General features: G+C 46.7%; 1 protein-coding gene across 12 annotated transcripts in view; it reads right to left on the reverse strand.

Annotated features, from left to right (window-relative positions):
• Window positions 1-1548: 1548 nt before the first annotated feature.
• LOC102047875 (excitatory amino acid transporter 4) overlaps window positions 1549-14454 on the reverse strand; it is a 34481-nt gene continuing 21575 nt past the window's right edge. For 10 of the 12 annotated variants that reach the window (XM_055709225.1, XM_027812759.2, XM_027812761.2 and 7 more), the window contains 7 exons: window positions 13978-14182; window positions 13079-13121; window positions 12134-12474; window positions 9596-9829; window positions 8376-8570; window positions 7790-7924; window positions 5349-6352 (listed from right to left, as the gene is read on the reverse strand). In XM_055709225.1, the coding sequence (XP_055565200.1) occupies window positions 6154-6352; window positions 7790-7924; window positions 8376-8570; window positions 9596-9829; window positions 12134-12474; window positions 13079-13121; window positions 13978-14182 (1352 nt within the window). In that variant the 3' untranslated portion in view covers window positions 5349-6153. Of the gene's footprint in view, window positions 3226-3893; window positions 3922-5348; window positions 6353-7789; window positions 7925-8375; window positions 8571-9595; window positions 9830-12133; window positions 12475-13078; window positions 13122-13977; window positions 14183-14454 lie in introns of those variants that run through there. The other 2 variants (XM_027812763.2, XM_055709226.1) reach the window with 2 other exon arrangements.

The following is a 14454-nucleotide window of genomic DNA, read 5'->3' on the forward strand; positions in this document are numbered from 1 at the left end:
AGTTTTTCATATCCTATTAATCTAGTTATTTCTAAGCTATCTATCACTCCCTTCAGGTATTTGTGCACATCGATGAGTTTCCCCCTGAACCTTCTCTCCAAGCTGAACAGTCCCAGCTCCCTCAGCCTTTCCTCACGGGAGGTGCCCCAGTCCCTTCAGCATCCTTGTGGCCCTTCCTTGGACTCTCCAGTGTGTCCGTGTCTTGTACTGAGGAGCCCAGAGCTGGTCACAGCACGTCAGGTGTGGCCTCGCCAGGGCAGAGTAGAGGGGAAGGATCACCTCCCTCGACCTGCTGGCAGTGCCCCTAATGCAGCCCCCATTAGTGTTCTTTGCAGCAAGGGCACATTGCTGTCTCACGTTCAATTTGGTGTCCACTAGGACCTCTGTGTCCTTTTCTGCAAAGCTGCTTTCCAGCTGGGTGGCCCCCAGCACATACTGGTGCAGGGAGTTACTCTGCCCCTGGTGCAGGACTTGGCATTTCTTTTTGTTGAACTTCGTTCCTGTCAGCCCATTTTTCCAGCTGTTGAAAGATTTAATGAAATTTAAACATTCAAGGGAGCCTTGAGGCTTGTCTCAGTGGTTTCCAGTGAAAGGACAAGAGGCAATGGGCACAAATTAAAATACAAGAATTTCTATTTAAGCAAGAAAAACTCATTTACTCTGAGGGTGGCTGAGCACTGGGGCAGGTTGCCCAGACAGGCTGTGGAACCTACATCCTTGGAGATGTTCAAAATCCAGCAGGACAAAGTCCTGAGTGACCTGCTTGGGTTGACCTTGTTTTGAGCAGAGGGGTTTGACTAGATGATCTCCAGAGGTCCCTCAACCAAACCACCTGCACCACACAGGAGAGTCTGCATGGCTGCAAGGGCAGGAGGTGTGGACTTGATTGCATACGTACTCTGAGAGCCTTAATGGCCCTGGGCAGCCTCATGTGGGGCCCCTACCTCAGACCTGCTTCATCACTGTGCTGTTGTCTTATGGTGTGGACTCTTAGCTGGACCTGGCCACCACTTCTGAGTCTGTGCCGCTTGCCTTTCTTGGGTGCTGTGGGACTGGGCCCTGACTGGTGATGCCTTTATGCCATCAGCCATGTTACTCACCTCGGTTCCTGTCCCTTAGGGAACAGAAGACAAGAAAAGGGATGTCAAGGGGAGAAGAACTAACAGCTTTCACGTTGCTCAAATATCATGCCATTAGTGCAACATTTCAGTGAGTAATGTAAACTCGTTATTGTTTAAACCTCAGAGACCTCTTCCACATAATCTTTGGGGTGTATTACCAGATGGAATTATGTTTGTGTGCTGTGTACTGCATGTCAGGTAAGCTTCGTGCAGCTTTGCCAATTCATGGACATATGCAAAAGATGGCATCAAAGAAAAAGCTTTAGGGAGAGGCCTTGTAAAAATTCTGAATTTGGTATTTGACCCATGACACAGGCACATGGAGATAAGGAAGTGTAATACATAATGCTAAAAGTAATGTCCCTAACTTTGTAAGGTCATGGACCTGAGGAAAAATAATAGAAAAAAAACCCCACCGTGGAAAGCATTGTGGAAAAAATTCCCTTTATTTTTCAAATATGCAAACTATCTTTATTAACACTGAAACTCACAGCATGAAGAAAAAGCCCTCAGGAATTAACATAGTCAAACTGCCAGAATGCTATGAACACACTGTACAGCACTGATTTCCAGTTATCTCTTTCTTCCTTGGGCACAGCAAAAGAAGGACTTAAAATTTCAGGGCAGTCTTCACAGGCAGATCTGACTCCTGAAACAATGCGCACATATCACATGCATAATGTGACACATGGCCTATTGTCTGAAAATCCATATTCTTCATGGATTTTCTCTCTTAAAATTAATTTTGAAGAGATGTAGCCTAATCCAAGAGCTCCTCAGGTATGTATGCATTGAGATAGCTCTCTGTTTCATCCCAAATGTTGCCCATCTAATCATTAGGAATCAATCTGTTTGCAAATAGGAGACATTCAGAAAGTTTCTGCAAGTAGAAGCAGCAGGACTGCAGTAAAGAAAAGACTGCATAAACTCTCAAGTATCTGACATTTAAAAAGACAGTTGATAAAATGATTTAATACTTTCAGTTATCCAGTTTTGAAGGCTGAGCTAGTACAAGGTCATCTTTGGGTTTGGAAGGGGTACAAACATTTGTATACTTGGCTGAGCTCTTCACGCCTGCCTCCTTGCCAAGTTGGGTGCAGTGGGAACGTGGGTCCTTGGGATATACGCAGGGAATTCAAAGACAAAGTGGAGTATTTTATGTATACATTGAGAAATTCTCATGTCACCAGCAGGTACAACTCAAAATCAGCATGCACTGAGCTCCTTCCTGGTAAACTTTGCTTTGTTAGAGACTCATTACTGCAATGAAGTAAAATAGCCTCTGTTGTTTTAAGGATGGGATTAGTTGGGTAAATCAAGGTGGGCATCAAAATGAAGTATGCAGCTTTACAGAGCAAGAGTTTAGTCTTGCCTTTCCTTCTTGGTTTAGCAACAAAAAATTAACCGTGCACATGCACCCCTTTCATATATATATATATATATTTGCAAATTCCTGACAATACTTTACTGTTTGGGTACTGTAAACAGGTAGATAATCCCAATCATTAACTGGTTAACAACATGGGTAAACACCAGAGCAAAAAACTGTCTGCTGTATTCTGAAATTCCCCATGGAAGACTGGTTTGCAGTGTTTGAAAATGAGGCCTCTACTTGATTGTGCTCCATTAATCTTACGTTGAAAGCAGAAAATCACAAATGGCAAGGCTTGGAGTGTGCTGCTTTGTGGGAACAATCTGGGATCATGTTGATGCAATGTAGTATGGAGAGCCCCTTTTGTCATATGTTTACATGTCTGCTAACAGCAACTGAAAACAGGTTAGACTGCTGCTGAGTTTTATTAAAGTATCATTAGAATCCTTCCAGATAGTTTTTAAAAATGATTGAGCTGGAAGGACCCTTTGCAGTATCTCTAAACCAGAAAGCACGTGCATATATTACAAAGCCAGAAGGGACCCTTGTGATCACCTAGTTTGACTGTCTCTATAACCCAAGCCATAGGACTTCCCAGAATTAATTCCCGTTTGAGCTAGAGTCCAATCCAACAATCTTTTCTTCCAATTCATCCATCAGTTTGCCCTTTATATACAGGAAGTCTGTTCAGGATTAGAATTCAATGCTTTCTTGAAAAGTTGGACAAGTAGTCTGGGGAAAAAAAAAAAAGAAAAACAAGATGCAGTTCAATATGGACAAATATAAATTACTATTTATAACAATAATCAACTGCACAAACACAGACTGGGAAATTACTAGCTAGGCAGCAGTTCTGCTTAAAATGATGTAGGAACTTATCATGTATTACCACTGGAGTGGAGTCAATGTTATCAAGCTGTTGAGAATAAATAAAGTGCTTTATTAGGTTTTGTAAGCAGGTCTGTTCTTTATGAAAGTTTAGACTCATGTCAGCTGAGCTGTGCTAATGATAAGCTATCTTAGCTCACTATAGATACAAACTAATGCAGTGTATCTTAAAAACTCTTTGGTTAAGATCCAATCTTTAGATACAGCCATCTCATCAAAGTAAGAGTTGAACCTCACTAAGATTTAAGATAAGATGAACAGACTTGAATTTGCTGCATGTATGCAGCATGGACAGTTATCCTGATCAGCCGATGCATAGCATCCTGTTAAACTCTGGTAACCTGAGTCTAAGATCTAAATCTTAATGTACATGAAATATTCTTTCTTCAGTATTATCAGAACTAATAAATCTTTAGTTGGATTGTTGTGTCAAATTTTAGTTACTCCACTTTAAGAAAGACGTGGAACAGTGAGGGAAAAGTCCAGAGGAGAGGAACGTGAACGGTTATTACCTGTGAGGGTATACGGGCTCTGTTTAGTCTAGAAAGGAGAAGAGCAGACATTATAATACTATTCATACAAGATGAAAAAATGCTGCAAAGAGGAGGATAATAATTTGTTATCCTGCTCACTTGCCCCCTGCTGGAGCAGATCTCTTGTCAGAATAAGCAACCTGCCTCCCACAGTCAGGAAACAACCTGCTATCTTAGGGTCTGGAGCCAGCTACTACTAATTGGAACTACAATACACTGCTATTTACCCTGCTCTGTTACCCACTTCCATGTGAAAGAGATGCGTTTATCTCAGATTCCTAACAAGCGTCCAGCCCATAAAAATAGAATACTCTGCCTACAGTATGTGGAACGTGGCAGCACCAATATACAATCCTGTGATTCCTGAAGGACCAAAAAGAGCCTCAGGATCTGGCTTGGACATCTCAAGAAATGTGTTTTAGGAAGCTTTGTTAGTGCTGCGGACCTGAGCTAATCACGGGCAGTCATGTGGTTGTGGTTGGCAAAGTTGACTCCAGCTGATGCCTCTGAGATCTTCTTTCCTGAGGTCCACTTAGATGCACCTCTGAGTGTGTGGCTAGGGTTTCTGGATGAAAAGGATCAGTGTGGAAAGACGGGGTAAAGGGGTTTAAATGACATACTGGTTTTGGAATAATGGGCAGACCTCAAGGAAAAGCTGCCCAGTTTAGATAGTTTGGCTGTGCAATAGGAGGCTGCTTGCTGCTGTTCCTGAGCTTAGCCATTTCTAAAGCAGGGCAGCTACACTGCAGCAGCCCCAAAACTGTGGATCCTTTACATCTTCCTGGTTATAGCTAGACGTTATTTTCTTGAAGTTCATGGACCTGGATATTATGGAGCAAGCCCTGCTGATGTTCACTGGAGTGAGAGATACAGGCTGTGTTCCTGGCCGTGCCAGGGAAGGGGGATAGAGCATGGATGAAGCAGGTCCCTACTTCTTTCTTGAGCCTCTGAGATGTTTTGGTTGTTGTGTGGGCTTATGTCCAAGTGTGTTAAACAGAAGCTGAGCTCCATTTGGTAGGAACTGAGAAATTTATCCTGAATTTATACGTTTGGGGTCTGCCAAACTTGTACGAGTGCTGAGAAGTGATTGGATAATGCCTATAAAAGACAAAAGGAGCTGTAGAAAGACAGATATTTGGAAGCACATTCTGGAGCAGTGTGACAAGGGAAGTTGCTTCGGAAAATAGCCAGAGATGAGCAAAGGAACAGTTTCCTTAGGAGTCTTATGATGAGGAGTGAAACTGTTTTCTGAGCAAATCTGGGATGGCAGGGAGCCATTCCTGGCATGGAGGTACCACCCAGCTGTTCAGGTGGGCAAACTGTTCTTAAACTTTGCATTTCCCCTTCTGGTTTCACCAAGAGAACAGTTTGCGAAAGAGCAATGAAGTTAACTGGTGTTTGGCAGAGATTGGTAAAGCAGTTTCAGAGGCTGAATAATGTATATAATAAATTCTTTAATTGTTCACTGCTTTCACAATCCTTTAGCAGCTTCCACTAATGAAAAGCCTATTGACCCCTGTTTGTGCTACCAGCCGGCACAGTGAGCCCTGTCCCTGCTGTGTGGTCCCACGTTCCATCAGGAGCTGGGTGACTCTAGTATCTGCAGCCAGAAGGGTTGCCAGAGGAGTGAGAAGCTGTCAGGAAGCATCAGCTGCATGTCTGTGCGAACACCAGGACTGCGAGCAAGGAGGACACTGTGTCTGTCATAGACACTCTTGCCAGTGGAGAGCTGAACAGGAGTGCTGGGGCTCTCCAGAGATCTCTAAATGGCCAGTACTAAAAGCTTTGCGTGACTGGGGGAAGCCACTGACAAAGTGAAGGCCTTGCAGCAGTATCCTGTAGGGCAGAGTCATCATGGCAACATTTTGGTGCCAGTCCAGATGCGGTGGTGTCCCTGACCCACCTTGCCACTTAGCTGTGCTCTATTTTAGCTCAGAAATGGAGGAACTCCTGGTCCAGCTTGTTCGCTGAGTCTTCTTTACTCAGGTCTAACTCTTGGACCCCATCAGAACAACTAAATCAGGCTTTTGTGGAATAAACTTCCTTTGCAGTGTAATTTTCTTCTCTAATGCCAGTCAGAAAAAGATGGGGGAGAAATGGGATCAGGGAAAACTGCATGTGGCAGAGGGGGGAGAAGAGTGTGCATCTTGAAGAGTGGATCTTTCTCTGTCCTCCACTATGGACTTCTGTTTCAAGTCTTGGCTTTTTACTGCATTAATCTGCGCTCTGCTGCCCGATTTCACAGTGCTGTCTCACTCCTGGGGTGCCTGTGGGTGTCGTTCTGGGGGCAAACCAGCTGGGAGAGCCGCTCTTTCTCCTCTATCACAGAATTACCAAGTTCGCAGTCCTGCGCATCCAGCTCATGCCGGGAGAGATGCTCCACAATGCCAGCCCCCAGAGAATCCCCCAGGACGTTGGTTGTTGTTCTGAGGCGGTCCCTGAAAAATCAGAGAGAAAAATCAAATATAGCTTCTTAGTAACAGCTAAGGGTATGAACACTACTTCAAGAAACATCTTCAATGACACTTTTTCTACTTTTAAAGTCACTCTAATAATTGATGCTTCAACATTGCCAGGAAAATGACTCCCAGAGAACCTTCCTTGATTGATAGCTCTGACCACAGGCTTCACATTTGTTCCTGCTCTGTTGTATTCCCAGTTTCTCACTGAGAAGTGTTGGACTTGCCACAAAATGAGAGAAACCTTATTGTGGTTCCACACGGACAGTTCCCTTTCCGAAGAGCTGCTAAGGCCTCTCTGCAGACTTAGGTCAGCCTGGCCGCATCTGTTACGCTTGGCTTGCATTTTGTTTTACAAAAAGTGCAGAAGTTCTGGTGCAAACCTATGACTTAGTGCTGCTGTGGAACCAGATTTCCTCAACATGGACAGACAGTGTACACCAAGACAAGGCACCAGATTTTTTGTGCAATATAGCAAATCTAAACTGCCCTTTGCAATGAAGTATTTTCCACAACCACAACTGTAGGTAAGAGCTGAAGCTATCAGCAGTGCAGCAACCCGTCACATCCTTCAGCAGTAACAACAGATAAGACTTTTGGTACCTGATTGAAACCAATCTTTTTGATACCTCTAGAATGAGAGGTAACCTGGCATCTTAGGAGGCAGGACTTTTTCCAGCCAAGTTTGTTCTTATGTACAGGTCACAGAAGTGGAGGTGTTGGGCAAGACTGTTTCCAACTGTTCAGCCAATGCTGGGAGCAGACTTTGGCTGCTTTGGCTACAAACCAGCAGTACAGGATACAGAACAGAGCAAACACTGGCAGTGTATCCCTGAGTCAGGATTTTGTTTTGTTTGAGAAGCCTGAGGGAGTGAGGACTATGCACAAATGCATTCTTCAATCCAGTTCCTAAGAGCACTCCTATGAAATCACTTGTCCCAAGGTTTAAAAGGGAAAGCAAGATGGAATGGAGCAGCCTAAGCTGACTAGCTGCACCCATCTCAGCACTCCTCAACCTTGTACAGCCCAGTCCCATACCACTTTCTGGGTCTGATAGGGCAGAACCATCACTCTGCGATGTGAATTTGCTTATTAGTGGTGCAACCTGTCCCTATCAGTCTGGAGATAGTTTCTGGGTGCCTTTTAAGATAAAACAGACTAAGGGCTGCCTGATGGGTGACCAGGCTTGATCTGCAGGTGGCCTCTGATGCCTTGGGTCACTGGAGCACAGGGTGAAGACTCCAGCATGGGCAGAGAGGGCTACTGCACAAAGGTCTCATGGATATGGGCGTGTTTTAAGCTTAATGATATGGGTTACTGAGACTGCTTTTAGCAGAGATGTTGGGAGCACAAATGAACTCTGTAAGCACTGGCAGGAAGCGCGCAACAGTGCATGCTGCTGAGCAGAGAACTTACAGAAACCAGTCCACAGCGATGATCAGCGTAATGTCTTCAGTAGGCAGCCCCACTGATGTCAACACTATAACCATTGTCACCAGTCCTGCCTGGGGAATACCTGCGGCTCCAATGCTGGCTGCTGTGGCAGTGATGCTGGAGGGAACAGGAAAGCACAGCTATCAGCAAAGGGAAGAAAAGAGGTAGTTACATTTGCAAAAATGTCAGGAAGTAGCTCAAACTCATCATCTACAAAACACCTTGGCAGCCTTTCTGCCCTGGTCACTGGGCAGGGTGGTGACACATGGGACATCAAGAGAGCAGCCAGGCTCGCTGCTGCCAGGCACCCATTCATAACAGGCTGCACACTGCAGCTTTGGCTAAGGGATGGCCCAGACCTGGAAATGCAATAAGGGCTCAAGTGGAGCCTCAGGGACATGGTACCCAAACCATGTGCCTCGACACTTGGAGGTGTAGTACACCCTTCTTTTCCGTACTTTCCCCCCCTCATTGTATCTTCTGAGCAAAAGAGGAACCTGAACACACCTCAGATAAGCAAACAAAACTGAAGCCCTTCCTGTAGTCCCAAAACTCCTTCAAAAGTCACCTTATTGTGATGATCTGCCCGAAGTCAAGTTCGTAGTTGTTGACTTGTGCAATGAAGATGGCTGCAAGGGCCTCATACAGAGCTGTGCCATCCATGTTAATTGTAGCTCCCACAGGCAGGACAAACCTCGTGATGCGCCTGTCCACACCATTGTTTTCTTCCAAGCACCTGAAGGTGATGGGCAGAGTCGCTGAGCTGAAAGGAATTTAAAAAACAACATGAATTGGGTATATGCTGTCTTTGGAGGAGGGACTCAGCTTCTGGCTGGTTTATGACCTTACCCACCTGCTTTTTCACCCTGCCATGTGAGCCAGAGACCAGAAGCTGCTAGGAGAAAGAACAGTCTAAGCAAGGCTTCCTCAGATATGGTGCATGCTGCAGTTGCACATTCAGATATGGCTTTCCTCAGGGGGCTGGGGCAGGGCTTTTGTATCCCTGAGGTTGATGATGCTTGTATAACACCAAAAGGTGATGTTGGAGGATTCAGGGTATGTAGGACAGAGCCTCAAGACCAAAACTCCTTTTCCAGCTATTAAAAAATCTCGAGTCCTTTCTTACCCACCCTTAGTGCATAAGATAAGAATGACCCATGTGTAAGAATATATCTTGCAGAGAAAGCAGAGAATTATTTCTGAAAGTGAGCAGGAAAAATGCTGTGTGTGTTTCAGTGTGAGAATGCATGTGGGAGACAGTGTTATGGGCTTGCCAGGAAATGAACATAGCAAGGAACACGGAACTTAGTGAAACAACAGCTACTTACAGTCCCTTGCCTTGGCTGTGCTGTGTGGCAGTATGTGTCATTGAACATACTGGTGAAGTTTAATGCCAGCTGCATACAGTATGTGCTCCTGGGAGAGAGAAGTGTGCAAATGTGTGCAAGCACGTGTGTGTGAGAGGTATGTGCACGTGGGATAACGCTGCAAATCAATGAGATTTTATATTTGTCCTGAACTCAGCATTTCAGTGCTGCAAGCAGAGTCAGCTCCATGTTTGGCAAGGAGGAATATGGGCCATGCACTGATGTTTTGAGGTGGCCACGTGATTAGGGCTTCTGAGCAGGGGAATGGGACTCTTTCCACTCTCAAGTGAGCTTGGCTGGACCTGTGCAAAAAGCTGCTAGTGCTAGAAGTTGTGAGACCACAGTGCTGCATGGCACTGGAGTGCTGAGAAGTGCCAGTATCCACACCAGCCCCAACCCTAGTCTTACGTAGCTGTCGTACCTTGAGGAGGTGCCCAGGGCTGTGATGAGAGCCTGCAGAAGCCCTGCAATGAATACCCAGGGGTTTCTGTGAGTGACGATGAAGTAGAGCAGCGGCAGGATGCAGAGGGCATGAATGAGGAGTCCAACGATGACAGTGAGCGTGTACATCCCCAGCTGGCCTCCCATCACTGCTAGGTCATCCATCTCCAGGATTTTGCCAGCAATTAAAAACATGATCCCAACTGGAGCATACCTGTGGCAGAAACACAAGGCCAATGCTCAGAACTGGCACCCACACTTTCACACCAGCTGTACTGCATACTGTCTGGACAAATCCCTGTAAGCCAGCACACCAGAAGTGCTCATTGAGCCTAATTGTTGGATGATGTTGCTGGTTTCTTTTCTGGAACCCTGGAGATAGGTGGGACTTGTTCACCACATGGTCAAAAACCAGCTCTTGTTGCACTTTCGGGGACCCCAGCACTCTGTTGTGCTCACAACTTGGGCACAGTGGAGGTTTCCTCCTCCTTTTGGGTTCCCTATATGCTTCCACAACACTTCTTGTAGAATTGATGGCAGAGGTTATGTAGGGGAGTCTTCAGAGTCCCTTCATTTCCTAACAGAGCTTGGGCTGAGAGTATTTTCTTTTTTTTTTTTTTTTTTTTTATGGAGAGGCACAGGGGAGTACAGAAGAAACACAGAATCAGGCACTAAAAGCAACAGTGTCCTATAGGCTCTAGGGTATCTTCAGACATTCACGTTTAGGGAACAGGAACATATAGGGAAACCATATCAGGTGTAGCAAGGACTGGGCATACCAACACCTGTGAAAGCAGCCATGGCTTATATAAAAACCCCTTTTGAGGTACACTACTATCCTTTCCATTCCTTGTGGCTCTTTTTCCCCTCCATCACAATGCATGTCATGAGCAGCAGTGAGGCTCCACGGAAAGGAAGCCGTAACACAGACACGGAGAATATCATGGACACTAAACTAAACATGGACAAATAACTGGGACCAAAGAAAATCCCAGCTCCATGGCCACACCTCTCAGGGCTGGGCCTCTCCAGCTCACGAGCTCACATGCAATTCATGCACAAGGCTCAGAGGTCCACATGCCAAACTCCAACTTAGCCTGGGAGGTTTGGAAAAGTTTCAGGAAAGGATTTCACAAATATTTCATTTCCTCTGACCTTCCTCTGAGAAGACATCCTTGGCTGCAGCTAGCGACCAGATCTCCCTAGGAAAAACAAGCTCCTGGGAGACAGTCTGCAGACTGTGGCTTCAGGGAGGAGCGCTGGGCTGTAGCTGACAGTCCAGCCTCCTGTACCAGCAGGATCTGTTCAGTCTGGAGGTCTCTCCAGACACGACCTACTGTTTGCACACAAGCAGTTTCCTGAGCGTAACTGATGTGCACATCAACACCCTGCCTTCCTTCACTGGAAGGGGGAGCTGAAGGAGGGTGTGTTGAAGGCACCTCAGAATTGTCTCTGGGAGGAGTGTGCAGGTCTACTTGTTCCGCTGTGCTCCTGCTCTCCCTTCTGTGCCCTTGGGCATCTCTTACCTCTTCCTAGGAAAGCAAGGCCCCAAGTTCTGGCTCATCCATAGAGGAAGAGACTCCGGAGGGGCTGGGGCTCCCCAGCGCTCTGCTATGAGCTCAGGGTTGTTCTTCCCCTTTGTGTCTTTCTGTGCAAAGCCTGTCCCCCTGTGCTGAGGATGTTGTTCTGAGGTACAAGACTGTGACTAGAAGACCAGGGAAGGAAAGCTGGAGCGTTCTAAAATGGGGGAGGGTGCCAGGCTGACAGATCCTTTCCACGTATTCATGCATTTCCATGTATTCTGCCAGCCCTGCACCTCTCCTGTCTTGCAGTACATACCACAAACGCCTATTTAGACTATGAGCCCTGGGTGGGTACAAGGCTTAAAATAACGAGATTTGGTAACATGCTGCCTTCTAGAGAAGACTCATCTCAGCAATGCCTCGGTTATGTGGGCCATGTAGCAGAGGCAGCCTTACACAGAAAGCAACAAGCAGCTGAGCTCTAGGGGAGTCAGGATCTGGGAGACCTCAAACTGAAAGGCAGTAACTTTGAGTTGACCTTGTCAACCCAACTCAGCTCTCAGAGCTAACGCATACGGGTGCCACCCTGAGTAGCAGGGAAGTGGCAGTAGGTTATTGTGATTCATAGCTAAGTCAGACTCCTGGAACACAGCTGGAAGGAAAGCTTTTGGTGGGAAAGCCTCACACCCTACCCCTGCTGGTAAGGCTAAGAGATCTTCCACTCCAGCTCTCTGGTCTTCCAAGGATGTTTCCAGCAGCCTCAAGGAAAGCAAGTCCTGGTGTACCTGATATTTCTAAGGTAAAAACAAAAAACAGGAAATGAAATGTGAACAAACATCCCATCCAGACTTTTCCCTCCAGCCTGATGGAGCCAAAGGAGAGCTGTGCCCATCTGCTTTTCCTGTGCATGTCATCCTTAACGCTACCCCACTTCTCATCAGGTCAGCGGAAACTGCACCTGCAGACCTCCTGCTCCAACCGGCTGTGCTCCTCACCAGATGATAATGGCCACCAGCCTCATGATGGCTTCGTTGAGGCAGTTAAAGAACTCCCGCAGGGCCCGTCCCTTCTGCTTCATGCTGCCGATCACCAAACCGAAGCACATGGAGAACACTACCAGCCCCAGCGCGTTCACCCCATTGGCTGAGCCCGGGATGGGAATGACTTCTTCAAAGGTCAGCACCTCGGAGACGGTCCCCAGGGCATGAGTGATGTTCTCCAGGATGCCAGTGAAGTTCTCAGGCACAGGGATCTGAGTGGTTGTCATGCCTGCTGTGACATTGCTGCTGTGGAGGATGGTTCTGGTGAAGACCCTGGTGCTGTACTGTGTCTTGTACTGAAACGACACAGATTATCAGATGCACTCACAGGCGCTGGTTCAGGAGCTCAGGACAACATGCTAGGCTCTTGCATCCCTTCCTAAAGAAAGGAGAATACTGCAAGTTCCTGCTGATCTGTGTGGGAAACTCTCCTGATCTCAAGCTCCCTAGCATTTCATCAAAGAGTTCATGGAGCTGAAGGTCAAAAGAGACCATTGGAGCATCTCAAATCCTTAGGAGCAAGATATTCTGGCTTTGCTGGTAACCCTTGGTACTGCTTCTAAGGGCACTAGCACTACAGAAGAGACATATCCTTGGAGAACCTGTTCCCATTTCACTGCCAGTCCAAGCTTGCTACCTGAGGTGACACAAAGCCTTCCTGGCTCTGAGTGTGGGATGGGATGGAGGTTGAAGCCCCCCTCTACAAAAAACTTGGAAAGCTTGTGTGTGGGATGCTATAATACAGACTAATGACTGCAGTGCCTCCTGGAGCGGTCAGACCTGGGGCAGTGGGGAGGCAGCATAAAGCAATTGCTATTCCATCTCTCAGAAAAGTAGGTTGGACCATGGTCTAGGGCACAGGGTGCAAAGGGAAGTTATAGGCCAGGCTGGATTTCATACCTGTTTGAAGCAGGCTTCTACCAGGTTGGGCGGGAACATATTCCTGCAGTAAATAAAACAAGGAAAGAATTATTGTCCTGTTTGACTAGCAAGAAAACATGGGCTTCCTGGCCAGCGCCTCTGTCTTGGAGCAGTGTCTCAGGTCACAACACTCACAGTGCCACCTCAGGCTACACAGTAGGTGGGCCCTTTCTGTCTGACAGAAGATGACAATATGCTTATCTGGAGCCAGGCACATCCCTGCGTCTTTCCAGAGTCCCACTGCATCTTTTCAGACTCCAAAAGGTTGTATTTCAGCTATGTGGAAAGAGACTACACACACAGAGCACTGGGTACATTGTAAAAACATCATCAAACCCAACTGAACCTTCAAACAATACCATGTTACAATATTTAATATACTGCCTTGCTCTCAGCCTCATTGCTGCAGCTGTTTGAGCTCTTTGTTACTTTCTGTCTCAGAAACAATGCTTCATGCCACTTGAGATGGTGTGCTGTGTAAGGTCGCAGCAAGGGAGGGAGAGACAATGTCTTGGGAATCACTTCCTCTGTTTCCTTGGGTCAATGAAGATGGGTATTTGGAGCAGCCTTTGATGGGTGAATTTCTGAAGGGCACGCAGTCATTGTTTTCATTACCTTTTTTCTGAGCACACCTTGGCCTCTTGCATTAAATACCTCGAACAGAAGGGCTAGGCTCCAGAGCTCCAGGCTAAGCATTCAATCTCAGAGTGGCAAAGCCAGCTAGCTAGGCTGAGCTAGAAGTAGTAGGCTGGGCAAGACAGCCATAAACCTCTGCCTAAGAGTGTATGCCTAAAGCTGTGACACTTCAAAAGGACATTCCATGGAGGAATCAAATATCACTGAAATGGTCTCAACATGAAACCATCTTGTTCACCTACCTCACCAAGTCCATGAAGGCATCTGTGGTCTGCACCTGCTCAATTCTGCCTTCTCGGTGAAGCTTGTCCTTAGATCCTTTTCCTGGATGGATGATGATCACCATGAGGATGCCAATGAACACTGCTATGATTGTTGTCACCATGTAGTAGACAACAGCCCGCATCCCCATCTTCCCTGAGGCTCTGCCATCCAGCGAGGCCATTCCTGCGGGGTCACACAGAGAGATAAAGTGAGAAAGTTTATTGTCTTAGAGGCAAAGGGGAAGCCCAAGGAAGATTCAAAGTGTGCAGGGTGCATGCGTGAGTCGGACAGGGAGCTGGGGTCCCTAGGAAGCACAGCATACGAGGGGCAGACTTCGGAGCTCTTTGGAGCTCCTGGGTGATGTTGATACGGGAGAATGTGACTTGTCGTTATGAAGAAGCGTAGCACTGGTGGGTCTTAGGCTGCAGTTGGGAATATAGCAATTTCCTCCTAAA

The sequence above is a fragment of the Falco cherrug genome, chromosome 4, assembly GCF_023634085.1.
Source record: "Falco cherrug isolate bFalChe1 chromosome 4, bFalChe1.pri, whole genome shotgun sequence".
Lineage (NCBI taxonomy): Eukaryota > Metazoa > Chordata > Aves > Falconiformes > Falconidae > Falco > Falco cherrug.